Source organism: Muntiacus reevesi, chromosome 10 (assembly GCF_963930625.1).
Source record: "Muntiacus reevesi chromosome 10, mMunRee1.1, whole genome shotgun sequence".
NCBI lineage: Eukaryota > Metazoa > Chordata > Mammalia > Artiodactyla > Cervidae > Muntiacus > Muntiacus reevesi.
This window is the reverse complement of record NC_089258.1, coordinates 82130964-82157000: the sequence shown is the minus strand read 5'-3', so window position 1 is coordinate 82157000 and position 26037 is coordinate 82130964. Positions and strand designations below refer to the sequence as shown.

General features: G+C 50.1%; 1 protein-coding gene across 10 annotated transcripts in view; it reads right to left on the bottom strand.

The window, feature by feature from the left end:
• The window catches only part of THRB (thyroid hormone receptor beta), a 407560-nt gene that overhangs the window by 99899 nt on the left and 281624 nt on the right, over positions 1-26037 (bottom strand). For 9 of the 10 annotated variants that reach the window (XM_065947527.1, XM_065947531.1, XM_065947530.1 and 6 more), the window contains one exon: positions 13310-13373. The exons of the other annotated variant lie outside the window; for it this stretch is intronic. In XM_065947527.1, the coding sequence (XP_065803599.1) occupies positions 13310-13331 (22 nt within the window). In that variant the 5' untranslated portion in view covers positions 13332-13373. The remainder of the gene's footprint in view (positions 1-13309; positions 13374-26037) is intronic. 10 annotated transcript variants of the gene reach the window in all.

Here is a 26037-nt window from a genome sequence, read left to right as displayed (position 1 = left end):
CTGGAGAGGCTGATGCTACTAGGGGAAGTGCAGAGGACTCTTAACACATTTCTGAAAAAAACGATGACTTCAATATAAAGGCCAAGTCCTTGCTGACCTCCCTGACTTCCGGAATATCCCCACGCACGTGTACAGCCCTTGTGACACGGGTGCTTATCCGAATCCGCACCTCCCTGCTTCCTGGGCAAACAGCTGGACTGCACATCCGTGTGGCTGCAGTCTATGCAATGGAATGAATGAAAACTCTGGCCACCCAGCTGGGCATTTAAAACAACTCCATGTATCTTTTCACTTTCTTTTCTCCCTTCTCCAGTTGAAAAGAGAAAATTCTGACATCCTAGAGGTCAGCATGGATGGAGGAAAGGCGTCTTGGTCCCCCAGAGGACCACACCAACATTACCTACCAACCAGGAACATGTGGCATTAGATTAAACATGCATGCACGCAAAGTCGCTTCAGTCACCTCTGACTCTTTGTGACCCCATGGACTGTAGCTCACCAGGCTCCTCTGTCCATGGGATTCTCCAGGCAAGAATACTAGAGTGAGCTGCCAGGCCCTCCTCCAGGGGATCTTCTCGACCCAGGGATTGCTGGCATTGGCAGGCACATCCTTGACCACTAGCACCACCTGGGAAGCCCCCGGATTTACCACGAGTCAGATATGAAATTCTCTTGTGTGAAGTCACTGGGATTTGATGGTCCGCCTGGCTACAGCTGAGAGCACTGTTTTACTCATGGGCCTTTTAGGATTGCAAATAGCTTTCTGGCCTATGATATCATTCGGTTCTTGACAAATGCAACAAGTCAATGGAAGCTTAAAGAGAAATGTGAAGAATCGCGTGTGGGAACCATCAAGGCATCTGAGCGGTACCCTGCTGCCTGGGCAGGAGCCCATCCGGCTGGGTCCACGGGCAGAGTTTATCCACCTGTAGTTTCAGGGTGTTATGTCAGATGGTCTCTAGCTTCCTTCTAAATCTAAACCTCTGTACATCTTTTTTGATGTTGACAAGTGTGTACTGGCATAGGTGTTCAGACAGTTATCTCTTGATACTGTGAACCCCTCAAAGGTACGGATCATTTCTTAGTTACATTTATATGCCTAGAATCTAATCTCTTAGATGCCCTAAGGTTAAATTTAATTAGAATTTTTTTGTTGGAAAAAAAACTCAAAGAATTTATGAATGTTCTGATTTATGTAAATGATTTCTTGATCTAATTTGGAGCACAGCAGCAAATGATTGAAATTCTCATGAATATTTTCATTGTGCATTACTGAGTATGATAAGCTATTTTATATTCATTTGCATAGACGTAATCTTTGAAGAATGATTTTATAATAAAGCTGAAAGACATTTTCTGATTAAAGGTGGTGCCAGCAGTAATTGGTATTCTGATGGCTTCATTTATGGTTCTATTTAGCTGAATAATATAGGGGCATAATTCCTACTTAGAGCTGAGAAAATCAGAGTACAGAGCATTCAGAATTTTATCATTCTGAATGGCCCTTAACTGGAGGTTCATAAAAGTAGTATTGGGCAAACTAGGAACAATGTAAAAAGTTTGAATAAGGCCCAAGGGAAACTATAGAATGATATGAGGTAGCTTATGCCACTTTCATGAAAACCCTTAGGTCATCTAGTTTTGAAAAAATAAATTTTTTTCTATGTGTTGTATGGAAATATTGGTCATTTCATCCTGCTGATCAAAAATATCAGATTATATATGTTTTCGGTATCTAAAAATAGGCAATGAATTCTAATACTTAGAAAATGCAGTTGGGACTTCTCTGGGGGCTCAGTAGTTAAGACTTCGTGTTCCCAGTGTAGGGGGTGTGGGTTCAATCCCTGGTCAGGGAACTACTATCCCATTCACTGCCTCCCTGCCCCTCCACACCCAAAAAAGAAAATGCAATTTGGTAGATAAAAATGCTTTAAAGCACGGAGTTCAAGGGAGGTGGAAGGTTAAGGATTAACAAGAGAGTCTTGGCAGAAAAGTGGGAACAATGATTTGACACTGCACAGATAGAATGAAATCTAACAATGGGAAACCAGTGCATTGTTAAACTTATTGGCAGCTGCATGGGGGTGCGTGTCTCCTCCCATTTGCTGCCCTTTTGTGAGATTATGTCCTGCTCTGTCCCACCTCCCGGGGAGTGCAGCCATCTAGGAACATGCGTGCGGTACGGACCCTTTGTCTTGCTGGCATAGGAATCCATGCCCATCAAAAATGAAATATTGATACTGCCAACCAGTGTTTTAAGATGCTTATTTTATCAGGGCTTGCAGAAAGGAAGAGACTGTATTAAAAATTATCTACTTCCTTTTGCATGAATTGTTTGCTTCATATGTTATGTTTAGGTGACTCCTTCATCCAATATATCTTTCCATAAAATAAAAAAGAATAACAAAGGTATTTCTTGGCTCTCACTTGGTACAGAAAGTTCTTTCAGGAAATCCTAAACAGGAAGTGGAATTTGAATGGCACCCTAAAGAGAAGGCAGGAATTATGGGACTGAGCCAAGCAAAGCTGGGAAAATGTAAGTTCACCTGTATTTAAAAACCTACAAACATTCATTATGTCTGTTTTGTTCCACTGTGGTGCAGTAATTCTATGGGCCACTTCTCACCATTAAACTGACTGTCTCTGATGCCTAGAGCCTACCTGGTCCAAGCCTGAGGATGACTAGTCTCAGCTGAGCCCCGAGGGTCTTACCCTGTGTTAGAGGATTTACCTCCATCCGCCATTCTTATCACCTTTTTTGAGAAAAGCTCAGCATTTTCAGCATCAGGCAGTCAGTTCAGTTGCTGAGTTGTTCGACTCTTTGCCACCCCACGGACTGCAGCACGCCAGCCCTCCCTGTCCATCACCAACTCCCAGAGCTTACTCAAACTCATGTCCATTGAGTCGGTGATGCCATCCAACCATCTCATCCTCTGTTGTCCCCTTCTCCTCCCACCTTCGAGCTTTGCCAGCATCAGGGTCTTTTCAAATGAGTCAGTTCATAACAGATGGCCAAAATATTGGAGTTTCAGCTTCAGCATCAGTCCTTCCCATGAACACCCAGGACTTATATCCTTCAGGATGGACTGGGTGGATCTCCTTGCAGTCCAAGGGACTCTCAGGAGTCTTCTCCAACACCACAGTTCAAAAGCAACAATTTTTCGGCGCTCAGCTTTCTTCACAGTCCAGCTCTCACATCCATACATGACCACTGGAAAAACCATAGCCTTTGACCAGACGGACCTTTGATGGCAAAGTAATGTCTCTGCTTTTTAATATGCTATCTAGGTTGGTCATAACTTTCCTTCCAAGGATTAAGCGTCTTTTAATTTCATGACCGCAGTCACCATCTGCAGTGATTTTGAAGCCCAAGAAAATAAAGTCTGACACTGTTAAAAAGCTCCTTAGGGCTTCCCTAATGGCTGGGTGGTAAAGAATCCATCTACCAATGGAGGAGACCCAGGTTCAATCCCTGGGTTGGGATCAAAGGAAAATGCAATTTGGTAGATAAAATGCTTAAAGGCACAGGGTTTAAGGGAGGTAGAAGGTTCAGGATTAACAAGAGGGTTTGACAGAAAGGAAGGAACTGGTAACCCACTCCAGTACTCTTGCCTGGGAAATTCTCATGGCCTGGCGGGCTACAATCCTTGCGGTCACGAAAAAGTCGGACACAACTTAAAGATTAAACAACAACAACAACGAGTGAGTCAAAGGTGCAGCCCAGAACCATACAGCCATGGGGACTGCTCCCCAGACAGCCACAGTCTCTTGAGGCCTAAAATAGTAGTCATTTAATATACATCCTGGAGAGGGGAAAGCCACCCCACTTCTGTATTCTGGTTTCTGGAGAATTCCATGGACAGAGGAACCTGGCAGGCTCTGAGGAACAGTCCGGGGGTTGCAAAAAGTCTATGAAAAAAAACTCTCTTGGGGGAAAAAACTCCATAACTAAAAGTTTCAATCAAGTCAAGCTACTCACTGGAGAAGGATGGGGTGGCCTTCGGAGCTCAGTGTTTGAGCTGATCATTTGCAAGAATTTGCAGGACAGAGAAGGACGTTTCCTTGTGGCTGCTCCATTCCTGAAATGAAAAACGCTGCCCCTGAAGTTCATTCCTGAAGGACTTGATGACCATGTGATCCGAGGAGGCTCCTGCCCTGATGGGCCGTTGAGGCGAATGAGACGCTGCAGTCCACCAGTCAGACTCGACTGCAGACACGGTGGGCTTGTCATTCCCGGGTGAACGTGACGATGCCCGTCCGTCACCAGTGACAGCAGAGCACCCCTGATTACGTCTCAGTTTACCCCTGTTCATCCTAGATTGCTCTTTAGCTGCTAAGTCGTGTCTGACTCTTTTGCAACCCCCATGGACTATAGCCCAGCAGCCCGTGGGAATTCCCAGGTCAGAATACTAGAGTGGGCTGCCTTTTCCTTCTCCAGGGGATCTTCCCAACCCAGGTACTTAACTCATGTCTCCTGCATTGGCAGGAGGATTCTTTACCACTGAGCCACCTGGGAAGCCTGGAACCCTAGATTAATGGTGATATTTTAGATGTCCTTTGTAGGTCCTCAGAGGAAACGTCAGAATGTTATAAATGTTAGAATGAATGTTAGAAAACACTTCCCCAAAGACATCTGATATGGAAAAAGCACACACCTGCTAGATGGGTGGTTGCTAAGCTTCTGTGTATGTCAGAATCACCTGGAGAGCCTGTTAGGAACCCAGAAGCCCAGGTCCTTGTTATTACCTAAGCCACAGGAATGGAGCTGGTTTTGCCTTTTTTTTCTAACCAAAATTCCCGATGATTCTGATACCCCACCACCAAGTTTGAGAACACCTGTTCTTTTCTCAACACTTAGATGCACGTTAGAATCACTAGAGGAGTTTAAAAAACCACAAAGATGCCAGAGGCTCCACTCCTGACCCAGTGGGCTGGACTCTCTCGGGCAGAGTGTGGGCATTGGTATTTTCAAATAGGTGACTTAGGTGGGCAGCCTGGGCTGAGAGCCACTGTGTCCAGATTGAGGTTTTCAGACTGAGTTATGCTTCAGAAGCACCTGGACAGTTTTAAAAGAACGCTGGATCTCAAGCCCACACCTAGACACTCTGATTTGGTTGGTCTGGGGGTTCCATGAGCGTTGAGATCTTACAAAGCTCCCAGGGGGACTGGAATATGCATGCAGATCTGAGCAGAACAAGGCTGTCTGTCCTGCACCAAAGAGGGGCTCTGCTTTGATAAGTTGAGGGGAAACTGCTTAATCCAGCTTCCATGGAAACTCATTGTATACACTCATCTTAGCATGATAAAGAGTAAGAACTTCAGTTAAGAAAAAGAAAATGAGACCTCAGTAACCCTAGGAGTTCAGACAGTAAAGAATCCACCTACAATGCAGGAGATCCAGGTTCGATCCCTGGGTCGGGAAGGTCTCCTGGAGGAGGGCACGGAAACCCACTCCAGTATTCTTGCCTGGAGAATCCCATGGACAGGGGAGCCTGGCGGGCTACAGTCTATGGGGTCACAAAGAGTCGGACATGACTGAGTGACTAACACTTTTGCTTCGCTCCAATGTAATGTAAACCCCACTATTACCTTCTTTTTTTTTCTCCACAAATTAATTATTCCCTTTAATTCCAAAAAGAAAATAGTGGGCAATCAAAAGCTCTGTAAGACTGGACTTCTGAAAGGTTATATGGTGAGAAACGCATCTTTTAAAGTACCTTTCTGTGTGAAAGCATTTAAAAGATACACTTACAAGCAATGGGGGGACTCCCAAGGCAGTCCAGTGGTTAAGATTCTGTACTTTCAAGACACGTGTACCGCAGTGTTCATTGCAGCACTGTTTACAATAACTCGGGCATGGGAGCAACCTAGATGTCCATCAGCAGATGAATGGATAAGGAAGTTGTGGCACATATACACAATGGAATATTACTCAGCCGTTAAAAAGAACACATTTGAGTCAGTTCTTATGAGGTGGATGAAACTGGAGCCTATCATACAGAATGAAGTAAATCAGAAAGAAAAACACCAACACAGTATATTAACACATATATATGGAATTTAGAAAGATGGAAACGATGACCAGTAATATGCTGTCTATGTGCAAGACAGCAAAAGAGACACAGATGTAAAGAACAGACTTTTGGACTCTGTGGGAGAAGGCGAGGGTGGGATGATCTGAGAGAATAGCATTGAAACATGTATATTACTATATGTGAAATAGATCGCCAGTCCAGGTTCGATGCATGAAGCAGGGCACTCAAAGCCGGTGCTCTGGGACCACGCTGGGGGATGGGATGGGGAGGGAGGTGGGGGGGCTTTCAGGATGGGGGACACGTATACACCTGTGGCTGATTCATGTCAATGTATGGCAAAAACCACCACAGTATTGTAAGGTTATCAGCCTCCAATTAAAAAAAAAAAAAAAAAAAGACTGTGCTTTCACTGCAGAGGACTCAGCTCAGGTTCTATCCCTGGTCAGGGAACTGAGATGCCACATGAGGCATGGCACAGGCAAAAAATAAAAAGAAAGAGGCAATGGTGATAGAAATGTGATGGAAATAAATTTAAAAGAAAAAAATGAGACAGGATAACTAAAGTCATTTAACCCACAGTTTACCACGATTGGGGAGCAGAGTGTCCAAACACTCAACTGTCTACCATAGCGACCTTGGGCAGGTGACTTCACCTCTGCCGGCTGATGTATGAAAGTAAGGGCTGGAGGGATGACTCTCAGCTCAGCATCTGCACCACGACAGATGCGCCTGCATCCCACAGGCTGGACAGCTGGACAGCCACACTAGTTTCCCTTCTGCAGCACAGAAAATTCCAGAGTGATAATGCCAAGATGGCCATGACTTAAAAGCCAAGAGGGATAAAACAAGAACCTGGGACTCTTAGCTGGGGGTGGCACAGAAAAGCAACTCTTGGCTCATTTCAAACAAAGAGACATCACGTGTTCATTAGGGGCTAAATTACTGCTGGGAGAAAACGACTTTCAGTTCTTTTGAAGGACTTTGGGAGAACAGGGAGGAAGATCCGTCCTGAAAGAGCAGGACTCTGTCAGGTTAGGGGTTGATATTTGTGACCGTCAGCAGAAGCTGAGTCGAGAGCTGTGGGCAGTTCCTGGTTACGGGGGGCTTGAGGGAGCAGAGATGAGTTTGTCAGGACGGTGGATGCTGAGGGGTGATGGTGATGCTGGCGACAGTGGGGTGGGGTGGGGAGAGGGGGCCATGTGTGGGGGCCTAGGAGAAGGCAAATACTGTAAAGGGGGCTTCTGGGCAGCAGCACAGGGGTTGCGGAGCAGGAAATACATTTTTCGTTTACTCTCATGCTCGCACCTTTCACTTTATAAGGTCCTTTTTTTTTTTTTGACATGTCACCTTTCCAACCCCCCCTCCCCCCCCCACGGATGCAGCTCAAATTTGGAAAGTGGTCCAGAAGCAAATGTCTTTGGGTCCCCATGAATTTTGAGGGAAGGTTTTCACGAATCTGGCTGAATTTGGTGAGATGGCAAGAATTTGGTCTTGTTCACAAAGTCCCGTGTATCTCAGTAGGAAGTCTCTCTTCCGGGAGCAGTTCAGGAAGTTAAGGAGGTGAGGGATGGGAGAGAGTCAGAGGCAAGGGTCCAGGAGGCCAGCTCTTCCTCAGCAGGATGGTGGACCAAGGTCCCGCATCCTGTATCCATTCCTACTGTAGAAAGTGTCACTGTGCCTCCTAGTCCCTGAGAAAAGTATTTGCTATCGTGTTAAAGAAAAGAGTGTGTTAGCTGCACAGAAATTCCCTTTGTGTGTGTGCAGGGTTTTGTTTTTTTTTTCCCTGCAGGGCATGCAGGACTTCCCCAAGCAAGGATGGAACCCCTGTGTGTGCGTGTGTGCGTGCGTGCTTGCGTGCGTGTGCGTGTGTATGTGTGGTTTTCCTGATTTTCCCTAGTTATGGTGGAACCTGGAGGGAACCTGGAGCTGAGGTGCTGGTCTCCTCTCTTCCAGAGGCGGGACAGCCGGCAGGGGCTCTCACTCTTCTGTTTGGTGTGTGATGGGGGAAAATGCAAAATGATAAGCAGTTACGGTTTTCCCTTTCCTTCGTTTCTCAGGTGAGCTCCTTAGACAGGAAGCTCTGTTTTGCTGAGCGGGGTCTCAGAGGAGGATGGACACGGGAGGAGCGGTGCGAGGGATCACCCTCTCCGAGGGGAGTGGGACAGTGGAGGAGGGATGGCGTGCGGGCGGGGATCTCGACGTGGAGGGGAGGGGCGGGGCTCCCGTTGGGGGGCGGAGCTCCCAGCTTGGAGGGGTGGAGCTCCCGGCTGGGGTGGGGGAGGGGTGGCGTGGGGGTGGGGTGGGGTGGGGGAGGGGTGGGGTGGGGTGGGGGAGGGGTGGGGTGGGGGCGGGGCCCCGGCTTGGAGGGGCGGGGTCTGCAGCCTCCCTTCCCTTGGGGCTTCCGCAGCTACCCGAGGAGTGAAGAGAAGAGATGGATGGGGAAGGTTTTAATGTAAAAGGTCTCTGTGTGATTGGTCTGCTGCAGCCTCCCCCTTGCCCTCAGCGTATTTGGGAAGCCTGGCGTTTCCTTTCTTGCTGACTTGCGGTGAGATTTTGGTTGCTTTGAGGTGGGGCAGCATGCTTCCTTGGTGGTCAGTGGTAAAGAATCCACCTGCCAATGCAGCAGACCCAAGTTCGATCCCTGGGCTGGGAAGATCCCCTGGAGGAGGAAATAGCAACCCACTCCTGTACCCTTGCCTGGAGACCCCATGGAACCTGGCGTGCTACAGTCCATGGGGTGGCGACCTGTCGGACAGGACTTAGGGGCTGGACAGCAGCAGCAACCACCACCCCCATGCTGGGGAGGGGCAAAGAGGCCCCAGTGCTTCCTGAGGCTAGATGCCCAAGGAATAAAAGGCAGGTTTCCGTTTGTGATTGGCACCAGGAGACATAAGAGACACAGGTTCAATCCCTGGGTTTGGAAGATCCCTAGAGAAGGGAACAGCAACCTGCTCCAGTAACCTCCATGGAGAATCCCATGGACAGAGGAGCCTGGTGGTCTACAGTCCAGGGGGTCTCAAAGAGTGGGACACAACTGAGTGATTAACCCTTCACTTTCTTTCATGATAAAACACTGAACTTTCCCAACTTGGATGTTTTGTTTGACTCAGAAAAAACCTATCCATTAGCAAAAATCTCAAAACACAAAATACCTTTCTCCAGGGCACCTTTTTCCTCTACACTCAACCATCAATGTACCCATGCCTGACTTTATGAAAATGTGATTTATAGATGTTCAAATCTAAGTGCAACATAATCTTAAAAGTGGAGGTAGAATTAGAGATGAACTAGTTCATGTCAATCTATGGCAAAAACCACTACAATATTGTAAAGCAATTAGTCTCCAATTAAAATAAATAAATTAATTAAAAAAAAGAGAGATGAACTAGTCTCACTTTCTAATTTAACTGATAAAGAATTCAAGCTCTAGGGAGATGAGGTGACTTTCTTGGTTATTATCTTGAATATAAGAAATGTTTGTTCAAGTAACAAGAATACAAAATCTGCAGTGGGCAACCAGACGATACATATGAACAAGCAAGTTATGGTAGCCAATAACTTGCAAAAGTGACCAATAAACATGCAAAAGTATTTCAACCTCGGGAGTAGTAGGAAATGTAAATTTTCATCCTATTTAACGAAAGAGGACAAGAGGCTGTGATGTAAGGTATCCAGATCAGAATCTTCTCTGTAGTGCAGAGTGGGATTTGCACCCCCACCTTCTGCCTTTCCTGTTGCTCCCAACCTCCCCCCTACACAAGATGCTGGGGAGGTCAAAGAATCCTCCCCCCATGCCCTCCTACCACCACCAACAAATATGCTTGTTCTCCTCTTTGAAAAAACAAACACACAGGAAAACAAGTGTGAAAACACTTTGAGGATCTCATGGTGAACACCCAGGACGAGGACTGGGGGCTCTGGTCTGTCCCATCCCGTCCTCCTCCCCTCGTGCTGGGACACACGGAATAGGTTCCTCCAGCGAGAGGAAGGAGATGGCCAAGGCTGAAGCAGGTCAGCCGGACGCACAAGGGGCCATGCAGAAGAGGAATGGGTCCCTCCGCTGGGAGGCCTGTGAGTCACGGGGCAGCTTCATTGCGGGCTGACCTCCTGTCCCACCCTGACTCCCTCAACCAGCTCGGAGCACACGCAACAGCCCCATTTCTGCCTCTCCAGGCACGTTTCCAGGAGCCCCAGTTCTTAGTTCCCTTCTCATCAAGGCTCAAAGCCTCTCACTTGGGTATTTAAAATTACAGACATTCATATCTTAGAACCAACTCTCCTATGGTGCGAATCATGATTTTATGCAAAGTGGAGCTCATTACAATAACATAAAGGTTAGCAGAGTCCCCCCAGATTGCCTAGGAAGCTGTGCTTAATACCAGACCAGTAAAACGGGGGTTCCCAACCCCCTGGGCCACGGGCCGGTGCTGGCTCATGGTCTGTTAGGCACCAGGAGGCGGGCCGGGGAGCGAGTAGAGCTCCATCCGTATTCACAGCTGCTTGTGTTACCGCCTGAGGTCTGCCTCCTGTCAGCTCAGCACGATCTGATGCGGGATCATATATGATCTCCTATAGGCTCACAGCCCCTCCCAGGTGGGCCTAGTGGAAAGAACCCGCCTGCCAATGCAGGAGATGTAAGAGATGTGGGTTCGATCCCTGAGTCGGGAAGACCTCCTGGAGGAGGGCGTGGCAACCCACTCCAGTATTCGAGCCTGGAGAATCCCACGGACAGAGGAGCCTGGTGGGCTACAGTCCATGGGGCCGCAGAGTTGGACACGACGGAAGTGACTTAGCACCCAGCACGCACAGGCTCATAAAAGCATGAATGCTACTGTGCTTGAATCATCCTGAAACCATCCTCCTCCCGCCCTGGTCTGTGGAAAAACTGTCTTGCGTGAAACTAGTCCCTGATGTCCAAAAAGTCGGGAACCGCTGCAATAAAACATGGTATCAGGGCACTTCCTTCCTTCCTTCTACGAATCTGTATTTTCGGTGATTTCCTGCGGTCCTAATACTAAGTAGGTTAAGGCGGAGCAATGAGAACACTGCAGCAAGACCTGACTCCTCTGCAGCTGATGTTAAGTAGCTCCAGAAAATAAACCGTTTCTCCATGTGAATTAATGCAAAATACAGAAATTTCATAAGTGCTGTAGTTGAGGCTTTTTTTTTTTCAATCTGAAAATGCTGGTCTGCTGTTTTAGCAAAACAGATTCAATGTTCTTACTCCTGTTCAATTTAAAAATTGGTTTTCTTTTCATAAAGGTTAATTGATTTCCTGTATTGCATAACAGCGATATTACCCACTATGTGTTTCAGACAGAAAATATGCATATTTGCCCTTTAAGTTATGCTTCTAAAGCCAGCACTTAGTTCTGATGACTTACAGCTTTATTATGGTCTCCTTTTAGATTTCTTAAAATAAACACGCAGCTCGAGACCATAGGAAAAGACAGAGGAAAAAGGACACTTTTATTTCATCCACAAACAGGGCGTCTAAAGCAATGATTTTCTCTGCTGAGCCCATTAGCATAGACTGAGCATATGTGTGTGTGGAGCCGATTTCTTTTGAAAATAGAACTGCCGTTAGTTTTTGTGCCATGAAGCAAATGCTGGGAAGCAAAAACTTCCTCCTCCACAGGGAGGTAACGGGTTCCAGCCCAGCCTGCAGGGACAGCATCCCGCATCCACAGACTGGCTGAAAGCTGGCTTAATCTAGAACCATCCTAGGCTGAGCCCGGATTCCCAGCTCGGTCCTGGAGACGAGCTGGCTCGGTCTGGGGATTCTGCTCAACAAAAGACTATCCTGACTTCTAGACTGGGAGTCAGCAAACGACGGTCTTTCGGGCCAACACTGGGCTGCTGCCTGTTTTGTAAATTAAGTTTTATTGAGACACAGCCAAACCTATTTACCTATCACCCATGGCTTTTCACACTACAGTGGTAGAGTTGCTGGAGGCATAGAAATGGGGCTGGGTGTGTTTTGGCCCCTGTTCCTGAGAACTAAGTTGGGAAGTGAGATGGGATTCCCAGGCACTCACTTCCTACCGGTGTGAATCGCTCTGGTGTGCCCGAGTGCTCTTTTTGCTAACCACCCCTTCCCAATCTCGGTCAGTCTGTTGGTGCATCAATAAAAGTAGGCTTTGATTTTCTTTTAAAAAAAATGGGCAGAGGCAGGGAATGATGATGGAGATGTGCGCTATGGACGTTAGTGAGCTTGTAAGCTTGCAGAGGGCTGAGGTCTGTGGGGACCTGCCCTGCTACCATGCTAACCAAACAACGGTCCCAGGGTCGGGGCTGGGCTGGAAGGTGTGGTTTTAAACTGACAGCCCATGGCCGAGTCCAGTCAGCAGACATATTTTGACTGGCCCATGGATCCTTGATTTTTTTTAATATGTTAACCGCTTATATTTAGAAACGGGGCTATTTTAGTCTAAATTTGGATTTCCAGCTTCTCTTGAAAATTTGAAATCTCTGGACACCCTGGGCTCCCTCTCTGCTGTTGGTGATGGTCTGGGGTGGAGGAGTGCTTTCTCTTCGGAGAGAACCTGGCTCTCCTGTCCTGGGTATTTGCTTTTCCCGACACCCAGCTGTTTCAGGCATGGGTGTTTTTCTGCCTGGCCGCTGGGGCCTCTGAGCTTGCAATCTCAGCTCTATGCGTTGCACAGAGAATCTGTGTTATTGCAACCTTCTGTTCCTAGGGGTGGGGAGGCATTCTTTCTCTCCTCTGCCCCTTGCTAAGAGTTTCTGGCTCACTTTGCCTCGCGTGCTCTGACCATATTCCATCCTGACTCTGCTGCTGGGTCTTCCATTTAGGAGGAGGCCTGAACTCAGCGGTCACTGAGTACATTGAGTCACTTCTTATACTGACCTGAATGAATGTGAAAGGAAACATATTGGGTGTGAGAGGGTGACCCTGAGGAGGAGGAAAACTAGGCTTTCACCGGGAATTATCATTTCCTCTCATCATGTTTCTGGTGATGCTGCATCCCATAGCTTCTGAGAAACCTGGAAGCATGTTTATTGGGATGCAGTCACAGATATATTTGGGTGATTTTCTTCCCGCCCCTCACCCTTCATGGAAATCTTCAGTAAAAGGTGAAAGATTTATACAATCTCCAAAGAAACTGGAGTATGGATATATTTGCATTTAATAACATTCGTTGACTTGAACATAATTGTTGCTAAGACTTAGGCTGGCCTCTCAGGAAGCCTGTATGTCTCTTTGGGTGGAACAAAACTGGAGGCACACAAAGAAAAGAAAAGAAAACAGGTACCTGTCATACTGTTGGGAGTCATGGGTTAGTAATCATTCTGCACCCCTTTTTTCACTGACATCTCCTACAGAGAAAAAGACAAGAAAAACAGCATGGGTTAGAACCTGCGCTTTCCACACGGCTTCGTTCCAAACAATAGCACGTGCATTAATTAGCTTGAGGTGATTTGTTACTTTCAACTCAGAAGGGAGGAAAGTGAAGCAGGGGTGGGCTGTGTCATACACGTAAGTTTACAAAACCTTCCAACGTTCATCTCAGGGTTCCTTCTATAAACATGTCTTAATAGTAATATTTTATTCAAGGTCACATGCCTATTTTCCATCTCAGGTTTTTAAGAAAGCACCGGTTCAGTGGACTTGCTGTTTTTCCCAAGAGCGGCTCAGATGTGTTAGCGTCTTCAACCAGGGTCCTTGCGTCTCCAGGTGTGACCGGTGGACGTTTTAGCATCGCTGGGAGTTTGCGAGAAATACAAAACTTGGGTCCTACGTCAAACCCACTCCGTGACATCTGCATTTGGACGAAACTCACAGGTGATTCACCGGCACCCTGCAGTCTTAGCCAGCCTGCTCTCGAGAACGGGATCCGTGGCCTCATCTCAGGCGTGCCTGTTCCTCGGTCAGGGCGGAGGCCTCTTCTCGCTGCCGGATCCTGAGGTCCGAGGGCAGCAGGCGGACGTGGGCTCACACGAGCGCGCCCGGGGGCGCGGAGGATCGGGGACCAGAGGTACCAGCGGAGCGGAGCGCCGAGGAACTCGGATGACGACCCCGGCGGCTGCTGCGCGCGGGCCGGAGCCCTTCTGCGTGCTGCCGCGGTCAGAGCCGGACGGGAGCTCTTTTCCTGGAAGGGCTGCCGTATGCAGCGGCAGAGGGCGGCCCCGCGCGGGGCGTGGGTTCAAGGGCCCGGGCTCGCTGTGCGATCGCGATTTCTTCACGTGCAAAGTGAGGAGATGAATACCGGATTTACCTGCGCCGCAAGGCTGGTGTTTCGGAAGTGTAAACAGGGTGTGCAGTGAAAGTGCCAGGTAAACACGAGGCGTTGGAGGAGGGAGGGAATATCCTGAGAAGAGCACGGGGCCTGTGCCTGCAACATGGGCTTACATTCCGCCGCTCCTCTTCCGGGGCTTCCCAGGTGGTGCTGGCGGTTAAAACCCACCTGCCAGAAGGCATGAGAGATGTGGGTTCCATCCCTGGGTCGGGAAGATCCCCTGGAGGAGGACATGGCAACCCGCTCTGGTCTTCCTGCCTGGAGAATCCCATGCACAGAGGAGCCTGGCGGCCCACAGCCCGTGGGGTCACACAGAGTCGGACACGACAGCACGCGTGCACGCATTCCTTCTCTGTCTCCACGTCTATCCCGCGGCCCTGAATTCACGCCCTGATGATCACACCTCGCTCACCACGTGTGTCCGAGGCTGCCCTTCCCGCTGGACTGTAAGCTCTTTGTGGCAGGCACTGCGTCTTTGTCATTTTTATATTTGACATGCGCAGAGTGTAAGATACAAAATAGACACTCAGGAAACGCAGGCTGAATAAGTGAATAAAATTAAATGAATGACGCTTGATATGGCGTGGGATGAGATCCCTGAGCTGGCGTCTGGTACAAGAGTGAGCATTCACTACTAGGGCAACGCGCCCTTGCTCCTGACGGACACTTCAGGGGTCACCAGCCACAAGCCCGAGCTCCATCTCTTTCAGCTGCAAGCTGTGCTGGGAGGTCGAGAACCAGGTTCCGAGGCCCCTGAGCTCAGATCACGCCTCTAGAAGCGACTGTCCCGACCTCTCGGTCCTGGAGATGGAGCCACCCTTAACCGCCTCCCACCCTGCACACACAGCCACGTCCTAACTGGACGCGGCTCCTGAATGTTCCAGGGAGGATGAAGATCTTGCCTCTGCTGGGCCAGCCGGAGTGCCCCACCTAGCTTCTGGGGGACGTTTGGAGACAGGAAGAGAAAGAGAGAGGAAGGGGGAAGGTTGTGTATTCCGTCGTTGGTGGCAGAAGTTTTAAAATATCTATTTATTTATTTTTGGCCGTGCTGGGCCTTCCTTGCTGGGTGGGCTTTCTCCAGCTGCGGCAAGCCGGGGCCACTCCCCAGCTGTGGAGGGTGGGCTTCTCGTTCCGGGGGCTTCTCTCGTTGAGGAGTGCAGGCTCTGGGTGCGCTGGCTCTGTGATCTCAGCTCGCTCGCTGAGTTGTCCGGTGGCACGAGGGATCTTCCCAGAACAGGGATTGGACTCCTGTCCTCTGTGTTGGCAGGCGGGTTCTTAATCACTGGACCACCAGGGAAGTCCCTCCGGTGGCAGAATTTACCAGAAGTTAAAACTCTCAGACTGCCTCAGGCCATGTCTCTGGGCCACAAGGCAAAAGCCTGAATGTGAGAGAGAGGATGGGCATGACATTCACTGAAAACTTCGGGGACGAGAAATCACTGTGGTCTCGAACCCCTGCCTGCACGCCTCCCGGAGCCCCGGCTGTGTCCCTCGCCCCCTCAACCCTCCTGAGCAAGATAGACATCACCCAGGCTGGGTCCAGGTAGACCTCTGCCCCGTGCCACCAAAGGGATCCCGGCTGATAACACCCATATCAAAACACAGTGTTAATACAGATGTGTCCGAAGAGTTCTGTGTCCTTTTAAGCATCTTGAAGGTGAAGCTACAAATTCCCAGTTATATTCTTGCTATACCAGCATTTTTTTTTCCATTTATTTTTATTAGTTGGAGGCTAATTTACTTTACAGTATTGTAGTGCTTTTTGTCATACGTTGACATGAATCAGCCATGGATTTACATGTGTTCCCCATCCTGATCCCCCCTCCCGCCTCCCTCCCCATCCCGCTATACCACCATTTTAAAAATAGCTCTCTTTAAAAAATTTCAATAGAACAGCATAAAACTGTAGAAAGTTATTGTGTGTGAAGCAGAAAGTAGCCCGGAAGAGGAAAGACATCTTATTAAGGCTTAAAATACACTGTTCCTGCCATGAAATTTAGTCCTGATTTTGCTATTTAGCACTGTTTTCCTTCTACTATAGCACTAATAGTACATTTCTGCTCTTTGCTCTACACCTGACCCTAACACAGAACTGTAAGTCAATTATGCGCCAATAAAAAATAGCAACTCCTGTTCCAATCACTAGAGCACTTCAGCATTACTACACTATACTACGTGTGTGGTCTGTGCTTACTGACCCAGTGTCCGACTCTTTGCAGCCCCATGGACTGTAGCCTGCCGGGGTCCTCTGTCTATGAGATTTCCCAGGCAAGAATACTGGAGTGGGTTGCCGTGCCCTTCAGGGGATCTTCCCCACCCAGGGATTGAATCCAGGTCTCCTGCATTGTCAGAGGACTCTTTTATCATCTGAGCCACCAGGGAAGCCCTAGAATACTCGAGCGGGTAGCCTACCCCTTCTCCAGGGGGACCTCCTGACCCAGGGATCAAACCCGGGTCTCCTGCATTGCTGGCAGGTTCTTTCTCACCTGAGCCACCAGGAAAGCACTGGGCTGTGCTGTTTGCATTTTTCCAGCACTCATACATTCCTGCCCTTTGCTATATACCCGAAACTAACACAACACTGTACATCAGTTATGCTTCAATAAAAATAACACATTCCTGTTATTACCGTAGCACCTTAGTGTGACTACACTACACTACACTGTTAATACTCCTGTAGCATGAATGGTGTATTTCTCTTCCTATTCCTCTAGCACTGTAGCGTTTCCCATTATTTGGTGCTGCTTCCCTGCAACGAGCTCTGGAGCTTTAGGCGGTGGCTAAGCGCTCTGAGCAGGCAGGCGCCCCAGGGCACCGGGAAGGTCTCAGCCCGCGCTCTGTGCCGAGGGGAACGCACAAAACCTCCCCTACGGAGCCATCCTGGGGGTCACGCGGCATCCAAGGAGGGAGCCAAGTTCAAAGAGCATCAAGAGGAAGGAAGCCGAGTGTTTCACTCGTGGGAAAGTGGAAAGAGCCCGGGGCTTCTTCCTGGGGCGGGTGACTGGGCGCGGGGAGGAGGTCGGGGGGCGATGTGAGCAGAACTGACCGCAGCGGCGCCCCTGCCCTGGAGGCGGCGGACAGCCTGGAGGTCACCGTCAGAAGAGGCCCGCTGCTCCCGGGAAGAGGGGCCTCCAGCGAGACCCAGTGAGGGTCTGCAAGCCGCCCCTCGGAGCTGAGGGCCCCTTGACGGCCGCAGCGTTTCAGCGCCAACTGAGCGTGGTCTTCGCTTAGTCCCTAGTGAACCGCTGCTGAACCGCAAACATCCCTTTCCCATGAGATATTCATTTGTTTGGCTGGTTAGTCCAAAGTTGGCCCTAAGTTAGTCGGAGGGCCAACTCTCTCCAGGTGCTGTCGCAGGCTCTGTCCAAAGACAGTGCTTAAGCCTGTCCATGTGGGGCTTCTAATCTCCCAGAGGGAGAGAGCGGCTCTACATCAGTGCAATGTGTGGACGGGTTTCACCTGACGTGTCTTCTTCAGGTCAGACGGGGCCACGAGGGAAGAAGTCGTTTTTACCCAGGGGCAATCTGGGAAGGCTTCTTGGTGGAGGTGACCCTGCATCAGAAGACTCTTCTTTATGAGAGGCCTCTCCCCAGCAAAGGACTTAGTGCTGTATTCTCCTCCTCGTGCCCCTGAGGTCCATGAGCCTATCTGCAAGAAACAAGCCTTGTGTAGAAAAACTAGGAAGTTCCCTCAAATCACACAGGTTGAAGCAGGGAAGTGATCCAAAGCTATCTGAGTTTGTAGAATTTCACAGTGGCTGCTGAGTGAAAGCAGGCCAGCCTGGAAGCCGGGGTAGGTCTGGGGGAGAGAGGAAGGGAGCTGGAACATGGTGGGTGACGGTGGAGGTGCTGATAGGGGAGTGACTCTCATGATATTTAACAGGCAGAAATGAGAAGTCACGGAGATTAATGTGACATGAGTATTTAATCCAGGGATAAACACTGGGGATGCACACACATTCAAATCAGAGGCCCTTGGCCTTCACGGAATTTACAGGCCATTTTACAAGCTGGCCGGGAAGGCGGACGCCACCGACAAAGAGCCGCTGAAAATCCAAGCCACGTGAGCCGTGTGCCAGGAGGCGGTGCTGAGAGTGGCTGGGGGCCGGGACTTCCTCTGCCCGCTTCACCATTCCCTGTCCGGAACCAGGGGCCCCCGGGGCGAATCATTCCCCTTGGAGGGAAGGAAAAGTGGGCCTTCGCCTCTCAAACAAACGAAATGCGTTTATATTTTAAAAATACACATGATGGAGCGTTGCCATCTGGATCTCTGAAACTGAAAAGAGAGTGGGATTATTATGGACATATGACATCCCTTCTATGTGGAACCTAAAAAGAAAAGATACAAAGGAACTTACAAAATGGAAGAAGACTCATGGATTTAGAAAACGAACTTATGGTTGCTAGGGGGAAGGGAGAGTTAGGGACTTTGAGAAGGTCATGTACACACGGCTATATTTGAAATGGATGACCAATAAGGACCTACTCTATAGCACAGGGAACTCTGCTCAATGTTATGTGGTAACCTGGAGGGGAGGGGAGTTTGGGGGAGAATGGATACGTGTATATGTATGGCTGAGTTCCTTCACTGCTCACCTGAAACTATTACAACATTGTTAATTGGCAATACCCCAATACAAAATAAAAAGTTTAAAGTTAAAAAAAAGAATTAGGTTTAGGGACTCTGGAAGACTCTGGTTCCATGCCCCCCCTGTGGGCTCGGGGACTGCGGCCAGACTATGTTGCACGGGGTTCCTGGCGACTCAGACAGTAAACAATCTGCCTGCAATGCAGGAGACCTGAGTTCAATCTCTGGGTTGGGAAGATACCCTGGAGGAAGACATGGCAACCCACTCCGGCAACCAACTCCCATTCCTGCCTGGATAATCCCATGGACAGAAGAGCCTGGTGGGCTACAGTCCATGGGGTTGCAGAGTTGGACACAACTGAGCGACTAACATTTCCTCTTTCTCGTGGAGTACAACTGGGGGGATGCAAATGTTGAAGGTGACCTAGCAAAGGGTGGAGTCACGTGGAGGTCAGTCAGCGGCCTTCAGGTATTTGAGACGTTGTCACGGGGCAGAGAATTTCAGCGAGTCGGCCAGTGAACGGAGGACGGGGCAGAGGTGCTGCTGGGCCTGGCAGAAGGGGACTCTGCCCGCTCTGGCAAACAAGGCGCAGAGGCAGAGCAAACACACGAAGGGGCACACAGCCTGCCCGGGGCTGCCTCCGTTCTCCGGGCACGAGAAGCCTCTCAGGAGAGAGCCAGCGTCTTCATTATGCAACAGAGCGGCGCATGCATTCCTCTCTACAGGGGTACTCCATCCTTAAAACTCCTCACAGAGCCCCTTAAAATTCTCCTCTAGAGCTTCATTCCTTTAGCTTAGTGGATCTTGACCATTTGGGGGTGTGGTCTGCTCAAGGAACGTATGAAGGACACAGACAGACAAATCGGCGTTTATTTTCATGGGCTCCACAGACACACACACACACACACACACAGCCCGTCAGCAGATATCACACGACGCTCTAGCTGCAGACCGTGATCACTGTTAAAATGCAGACACGCATGGAAAAGGCATAAACCGAATATAACCTCTTGCAAAGAATGACAAGGAGATCTGAGAGCTGGTTTTGGTGGGTGGCAAAGAGGACAGAACCTCCAAGCAGCAGATCCCTTTGTGGGTGGAAGGAGACTGGTTTCTGAGAAGCAAGGCTGGAGGCTGAAGAGGCCCCTCACCTGAGGACCTGGTCCAGGGCTGCCTCATCCACGACCTTGGAAACCAACCCAAGTTCTGGATCGTTCGAGATGAACCACTCACGGTGCCTGCCCCTGGGGAGCAGACCCACCCTGAACAGAGCTGAACAGGAGGGAGAAAGGTGCATTTGGAGGCTCGGGGGAGAATGTGATGATTCTGTCTGCATGATGGGACCATGGAAGTTGGCTTTGAAAAGGAAGCCAGGAGCCTTCCCGGCAGGGGACCAGGTGTGGCTTGTGAGTTGCAGGGGTGGAAGGCACCGCATCCTGGCATGGGGCTGTGATGCCGGGTGGGGCGGGGGTGGGAAGTGGCTGAGGGCGAAGCTGCAAAGGTAACTTGGGGCCAGACGGTCTAGGGTCCTGGGAGGTTTGCTATGGGACTCGGACTTGGTCCTGTGAGGACCAGGGCGCCATGGGAGGTCCTTCAGGGAGCGACCTGACTTGAGAAGCTAACTCTGCCTCGGTGCCGAGGAGGGCTCCTCAGAAGCCTGACCCCTTTGGTTGGCACCTGCTGGCAGGGGATCATTGCTACCCTCCGGCTCGGTGTCCAAAGTCACCAGTTAGGCCAGAGAGAAGCCCACCTTGTCAGAGGCCCCGGCCTTGACTGCACACCCTGTGTCCCCTCGTGGGTCCGTCCGTCCTTATGGAAACCACAAGCTTGAAGGGACAACCGTGAAAACTCCCCCTGGGAAAAGTCTTTCCATGAAGATGGAGTAGAGTCACTGCTTATAGAGTCTCTACATGATGAAGATGGAACAGGCAGCACCATGGTGGAAAAGAACCCAGAAAAGAAGGGATACACACGTGTAACTGAATCACGCTGCTCCACAGCGGCAGTTAACACAACTGTCAACCAGCTTTGCTCCCATAAAATAAACGAGACACGCGCCCCCCTCACGGATCCATAGCCACCTTTTCTGGGGAGGGTGTTTGCAGTCCTAGATCGCTTCTCCTTGGCCTCAGGGCGTCTGGACGGTGCATTATGCACGCTCATCTGTCCTGTCTTCCATGGGTGCTTCCCGGCTAGCCCAAGGAAGCCGAGAGGGGGCCGCGTGGGGTGGGCAGGGGTCCCGTCCACAGGCAACTCTCTCGGTTCGGTTTACAAGGTCAAACGCCCACGTCTCTGGCTATCACAGGTTCCAGGCTGAGCCGGCGAATCCCGGGGGGGTTCTCAGTGCTGGACCGACCAGCGCCCACGTCACTGACATGGAGACACCCCAGGCTTCCCCCGCAGAAGGCCGTCAGAGGCCGCGGAGATGCGAGGAGGGCAGCAGCTCGGGTGTGTCGTGAGGGTGTGTGCGGACGGCCGGGGGGTGCTGACTAGGGCCGTGGGGCGCTGGGCACCGCGGGGGTTTGTGGGGCCAATGTGCCTCCCACCCCACGCTGGCCTGGCCCCCACCACCTGTCGCTGGGTCTGGAGTCACAGCTGGGCGGAGGCTGAGGCCTCCAAGGGGGCTGCACCAGCCTGGGGAGGGCAGTGTGGTCACCACTCTCTCTCTCCCGGCTGGAGTGTCTGATTTTCTCCCTTGCCCCACGTCAAAACTTTGACCCTGATGTTTGGGAATCGTTTGCAGGAACAAGTTCAGTCCCAAGTATGGTGAACAGACACCTGGGCTGAGAGTCATTCCGGATGGTTTTGAGTCTCAGGTTACAGTTTGCACATTTTGGCTGAGTGTCTTAACTCTCCAGGCCACCTTTGTGAATTGAGACCACCGTCCCCCAACCCTTCAGGTTACGATGAGGACCAGGGGACTTGAAAATGTTTTGTAAATTTAAAAGTTGGATGCCAACCCGTGGTATTGGCAGGATGTCTTCATTATTTTATCGGTTTATTTTGGGGTGGTGCTGTGGGACACTCTGACCAGGGATCGAATGGAATGGAATCCTGCAATGGAAGCTTGGGGTCTTAAGCACTGGACTGCCAGGGAAGTGTCTGTCTTCATTCTTATAGTCACTATTATCACCACCTGCTCATCCCCTGGCCAGCCCTGGTCGTGGTGGGAGACTGGAGTTATTATCTGGCTTCGAGGGGTGCCCTGAGGAGGGTTAAAAAGACATAATAGCACCAAAGCCCACCTCTCGAGACCCCAACATAAAATGAAGGTGGAATTGCTCCTGTCTTCTCTTCCCAGACTGAATTTTACTTTTTTCTTTTCTCTTTCAAGTCCATTTAAAATTGTTAGAGGGATCCAGGAGGGTTGGGTACACAGGTGAATTTGTAGCTAATTTTATAGCATCCTAAATGCAGCCCCAATACTCCTTCCCTGAGGTCTCTGCATTTTAATAGTAAGTCTAGGATCCAATGAAGTGAATGCATAACGGTTGAATTTCTGACGACTGTCATAACTTACGCACTCACAGGGAAGAGACGGCGGGGCTGGTCACACCATACAACACTGTGACCCACCATCTCCACTTGGGAGTGTCGTGTGACAGGTTCAGTGCAAGGAGACGTCCCTGGTAATGGCTAAGACTCCACGCTCCCAACACCCAGGGCCCGGCTTCCACCCCTGGTCGGGGAACAAGACGGCATATGTCCCAGCTAAGAGTTCGAAGGTCACGCTAAAGATATCCTGCCGGCCGCAGCTAGGACCTGATGCAGACAGGCAGGTAAACATTAAAAGCAGAACACCTCCCTCGATTATGACAAACCCCCTAGAGTATAGTGACTGTCCGCCTCAGACCCGGGGGTTACCTGATTCTGTGCCCGCAAGGATGGAGAGGCCTCACGCACATTCTTCCAGCCAACACTTACCAGCAGCTAGGGCTTCCCTGGTGGCTCAGACAGGAAAGAATCTGCCCGCAGTGCAGGAGACCTGGGTTTGATCCCTGGCTTGGGAAGATCCCCTGGAGAAGGGAAAGGCTGCCCACTCCAGTATTCCAGCCTGGAGAATCCCATGGACTGAAGAGCCTGGCGGGCTACAGTCCTTGGGGTCACAGAGAGTCGGACACGACTGAGTGACTGAGCGCACACACAAACATTAAAATAAAAACCCAACCAAACAAAAAAAAACACCCCAAAATTCAGTACAAGGGAAATATTTACAGAGCCAGCACTGTTAGACTAGGGATTAGGTTGATTAAAATGGAAATGAGACTGTGAGTTACCTAATTAAAATGTCGGCAAACAGTAGCAGCTCTGCCCTGTGACGGGGCCCTGGTGTTCGTCCCAGGGCATCGCCCCTTGGAGTGCGGGTGGGCAGAAGTCCTCCGCTGGGCGCTGCGGGAGCCAAGGGCCCCACGCCAGAGAGATCAGGACCCTCCCGGTGGCAAACCTACAAGTCCCTTCTCAGATTCCGGCAGTCACTGGGGCGTCTCTCCTCCAGGCGTCAGACAACACAGCCAGGCTCTGTGGCTGGAACTGAGCTCAGCTGGCTGTGGCCGAGTGTTCAGTTCCCAGTAAAATGATTTTAACTCAAGTGCAACCATCTCATTCCGGGGCTCATTCCCACTCCTCCTTTTAATCTATGTCTACATCGAATCACAGCTCTAGCACTTTGGCCACCTGATGCAAAGAGCCAGCTCATTGGAAAGGACCCTGATGCTGGGAAGGACTGAAGGCGGGAGGAGAAGGGGACGACAGAGGATGAGATGGTTGGATGGCATCACTGACGCGATGGACATGGGTTTGAGTAAACTCTGGGAGTTGGTGATGGACAGGGAAGCCTGGCGGGCTGCAGTCCATGGGGTCGCAGAGAGTCGGACACGACTGAGCGGCCGAATGATAACAACAGTGAATTCCTGCCCCCTTCCCTGCACACAGTCACCGTGGCTTGGAAGGAGCGTGGGACCTGCCGTTGTCAACAGAATGCATGGGGGGTGTTCCAGAGTCACCGCCCAGGCGGGTCAGGTCATCCACCGCAAAGGGAACGGCGGATGAAGCAGGACAGACGTGCCTGCCCTTTGGGGGCGTTCGTGCATCCTCGTGTGGGAGGGGCTGGGGTCACAGACTGAGAAAAACTCACCTCTGCTTTAGGGCGTGGGTCCGCAGCGGGAGGGGTGAGGTTCCTGGGGTCAGAGCGGGCTTTCTGACCACCACCCCAGCCCCCGGGGAATCTGAAGCCCTCTATTACCTCTAACTTACTGACACTTTGAGTGGCACGTGGACCCGTTTCTAGCCGCATAACCCAGCAGCAGAAAAGTCAGGAAGAGACCGGCCAGAAACAGTTTTATGAGGCCGACGCCGAGAGGCTCAACCCGCTGCCTTCTGCGTTTGTAACACACTCACTCCGTTGCTCGAGAGGTGGACCGTCACCTCTGAGCGCCTCTGAGAAGTCCCGCTCCTAAGAGGAAGCAGATGGCTGGTCTGAGGGCACCTCGGACGCTGCAGGAGAAGCAGCCTCGACAGAGGTCCCGCTGGCCAAAGCGAGCGGTTCAAGCTGCCTCTGCTGTCAGCTGGTGGAGAGGCAGGCGGCGTCCCTGAGCGACAGACAGCGGCGGGCGGGCGTGCCGAGGGGCCCGGGGCATCCGTCACCAGGCCGGGGATGAGGGTCCCACACAGACCCACCCGACGCCCGGGTGTTCACACGGGTGAGGTGACTCCCCACGACGCCGGCACGGAAAACAACAGATATAGGAGGAAATACAACGCTAACGCCATACGGTAAAAACTCTACAATATTGTAACGTTAAGTAGCCTCCAATTAAAATAAATAAATATAATAAAAAATGTTAACTCCAAAGCGGATCATGGTTTACTGGTTTTTTAAAAGCATTTGGAGGCGAGTTAAGGCAACTCCGCACCCCTGCCCCAGACGCCTGCCTAAGAAAGGACTCTACTGTGGAACCCCTGCCCATCTCAAGCCATGGAGACGGCGGTACCCGGGAGAAACTCGGGTTTTGCTGCCTCTGGAATCTGCCTTGGGCTCCCTGCAGGTTTTTTTTTTTTTTTTTTTTTTTTTAGTGGAGTGCAGTTTATTACACCGGCGGACCCAAGGCAGAGTCTCCTCTTAGCCAAGGACCCTGGGGTGGAAGGAATATTCTTCCAAAGGAGATACTGTGAGGACTGCCTTGCTCCTCAAATCCCTTGAAGATGCCAATAAAATTCTCTAAATATAATAGCTTACAACTACTTAGATGCTACATGTGGGGAAGAAGGGTGTCTGCATTGCAGAGTTCCTACAGAAATAGGCTTCATAAACATGTTACAGTCCGTCTTTCCCTTCCCTGGGTTCTTATTTAACACTGCCTGATGAAGTCTGACTATTCTAGCAAACTTACTGGTTTCTAATGAGGATAGTGCATACCACACACAGCCCAGAGTCTGCCTTTCAGCAGTGTGTTTCCAAGGCGATTTGAATGCATCGGAGCAGTTATTAGTTCAAACGGCTAAGAATTAATCCATTATGTTTTTACGTTTAAGCCTTGAAGAAAGGTTCTTTTTTTTTTAATTTAAACTTTTTGTTTTGTATTGGGGCACAGCCAGTTAACAATGGTGGTGACAGTTTCAGGTGAGCAGCAAAGCTACTCAGCCATCCACATACACGTATCCATTCGCCCCCAAACTCCGCTCCATCATGTAACAGAACACATAACGTTAATGACAGGAACCTTCGTTCAGGGTTGAATCGGTTCGGGCGAACGGATCTACCTAGGAAGGTAACAAAAAAAAGAACCTCCTGAAAGACTCATGGAGTTGCGATTCTTTTTTTAAACCTGCAAATTTTTTAACTTTATGTTGGAATATAGTTGATTAAGAATGCTGTGTCGCTGTTAGGTGTACATCAAAAGTGATTCAGTTATACATACACATAAATCCAAATTCTTTTCCCATTGAGGTCATAGTTGCCCCCCAACGTCTAAGTTAAATTTATAATCTTTATTTCCTTAAATGTGCTGTCTTATATGTATGGTTCTGATCAGGCGTACAGTCAAAATATATGACTCTATGTATGACTCCCCCCACGATCTGCAGTGCTAGGACAGGAAATTCTCAGCTGAGCTGGCACACGCAGGGTTTCAGTAACTGCTTCAGAGTGACCCCGGGT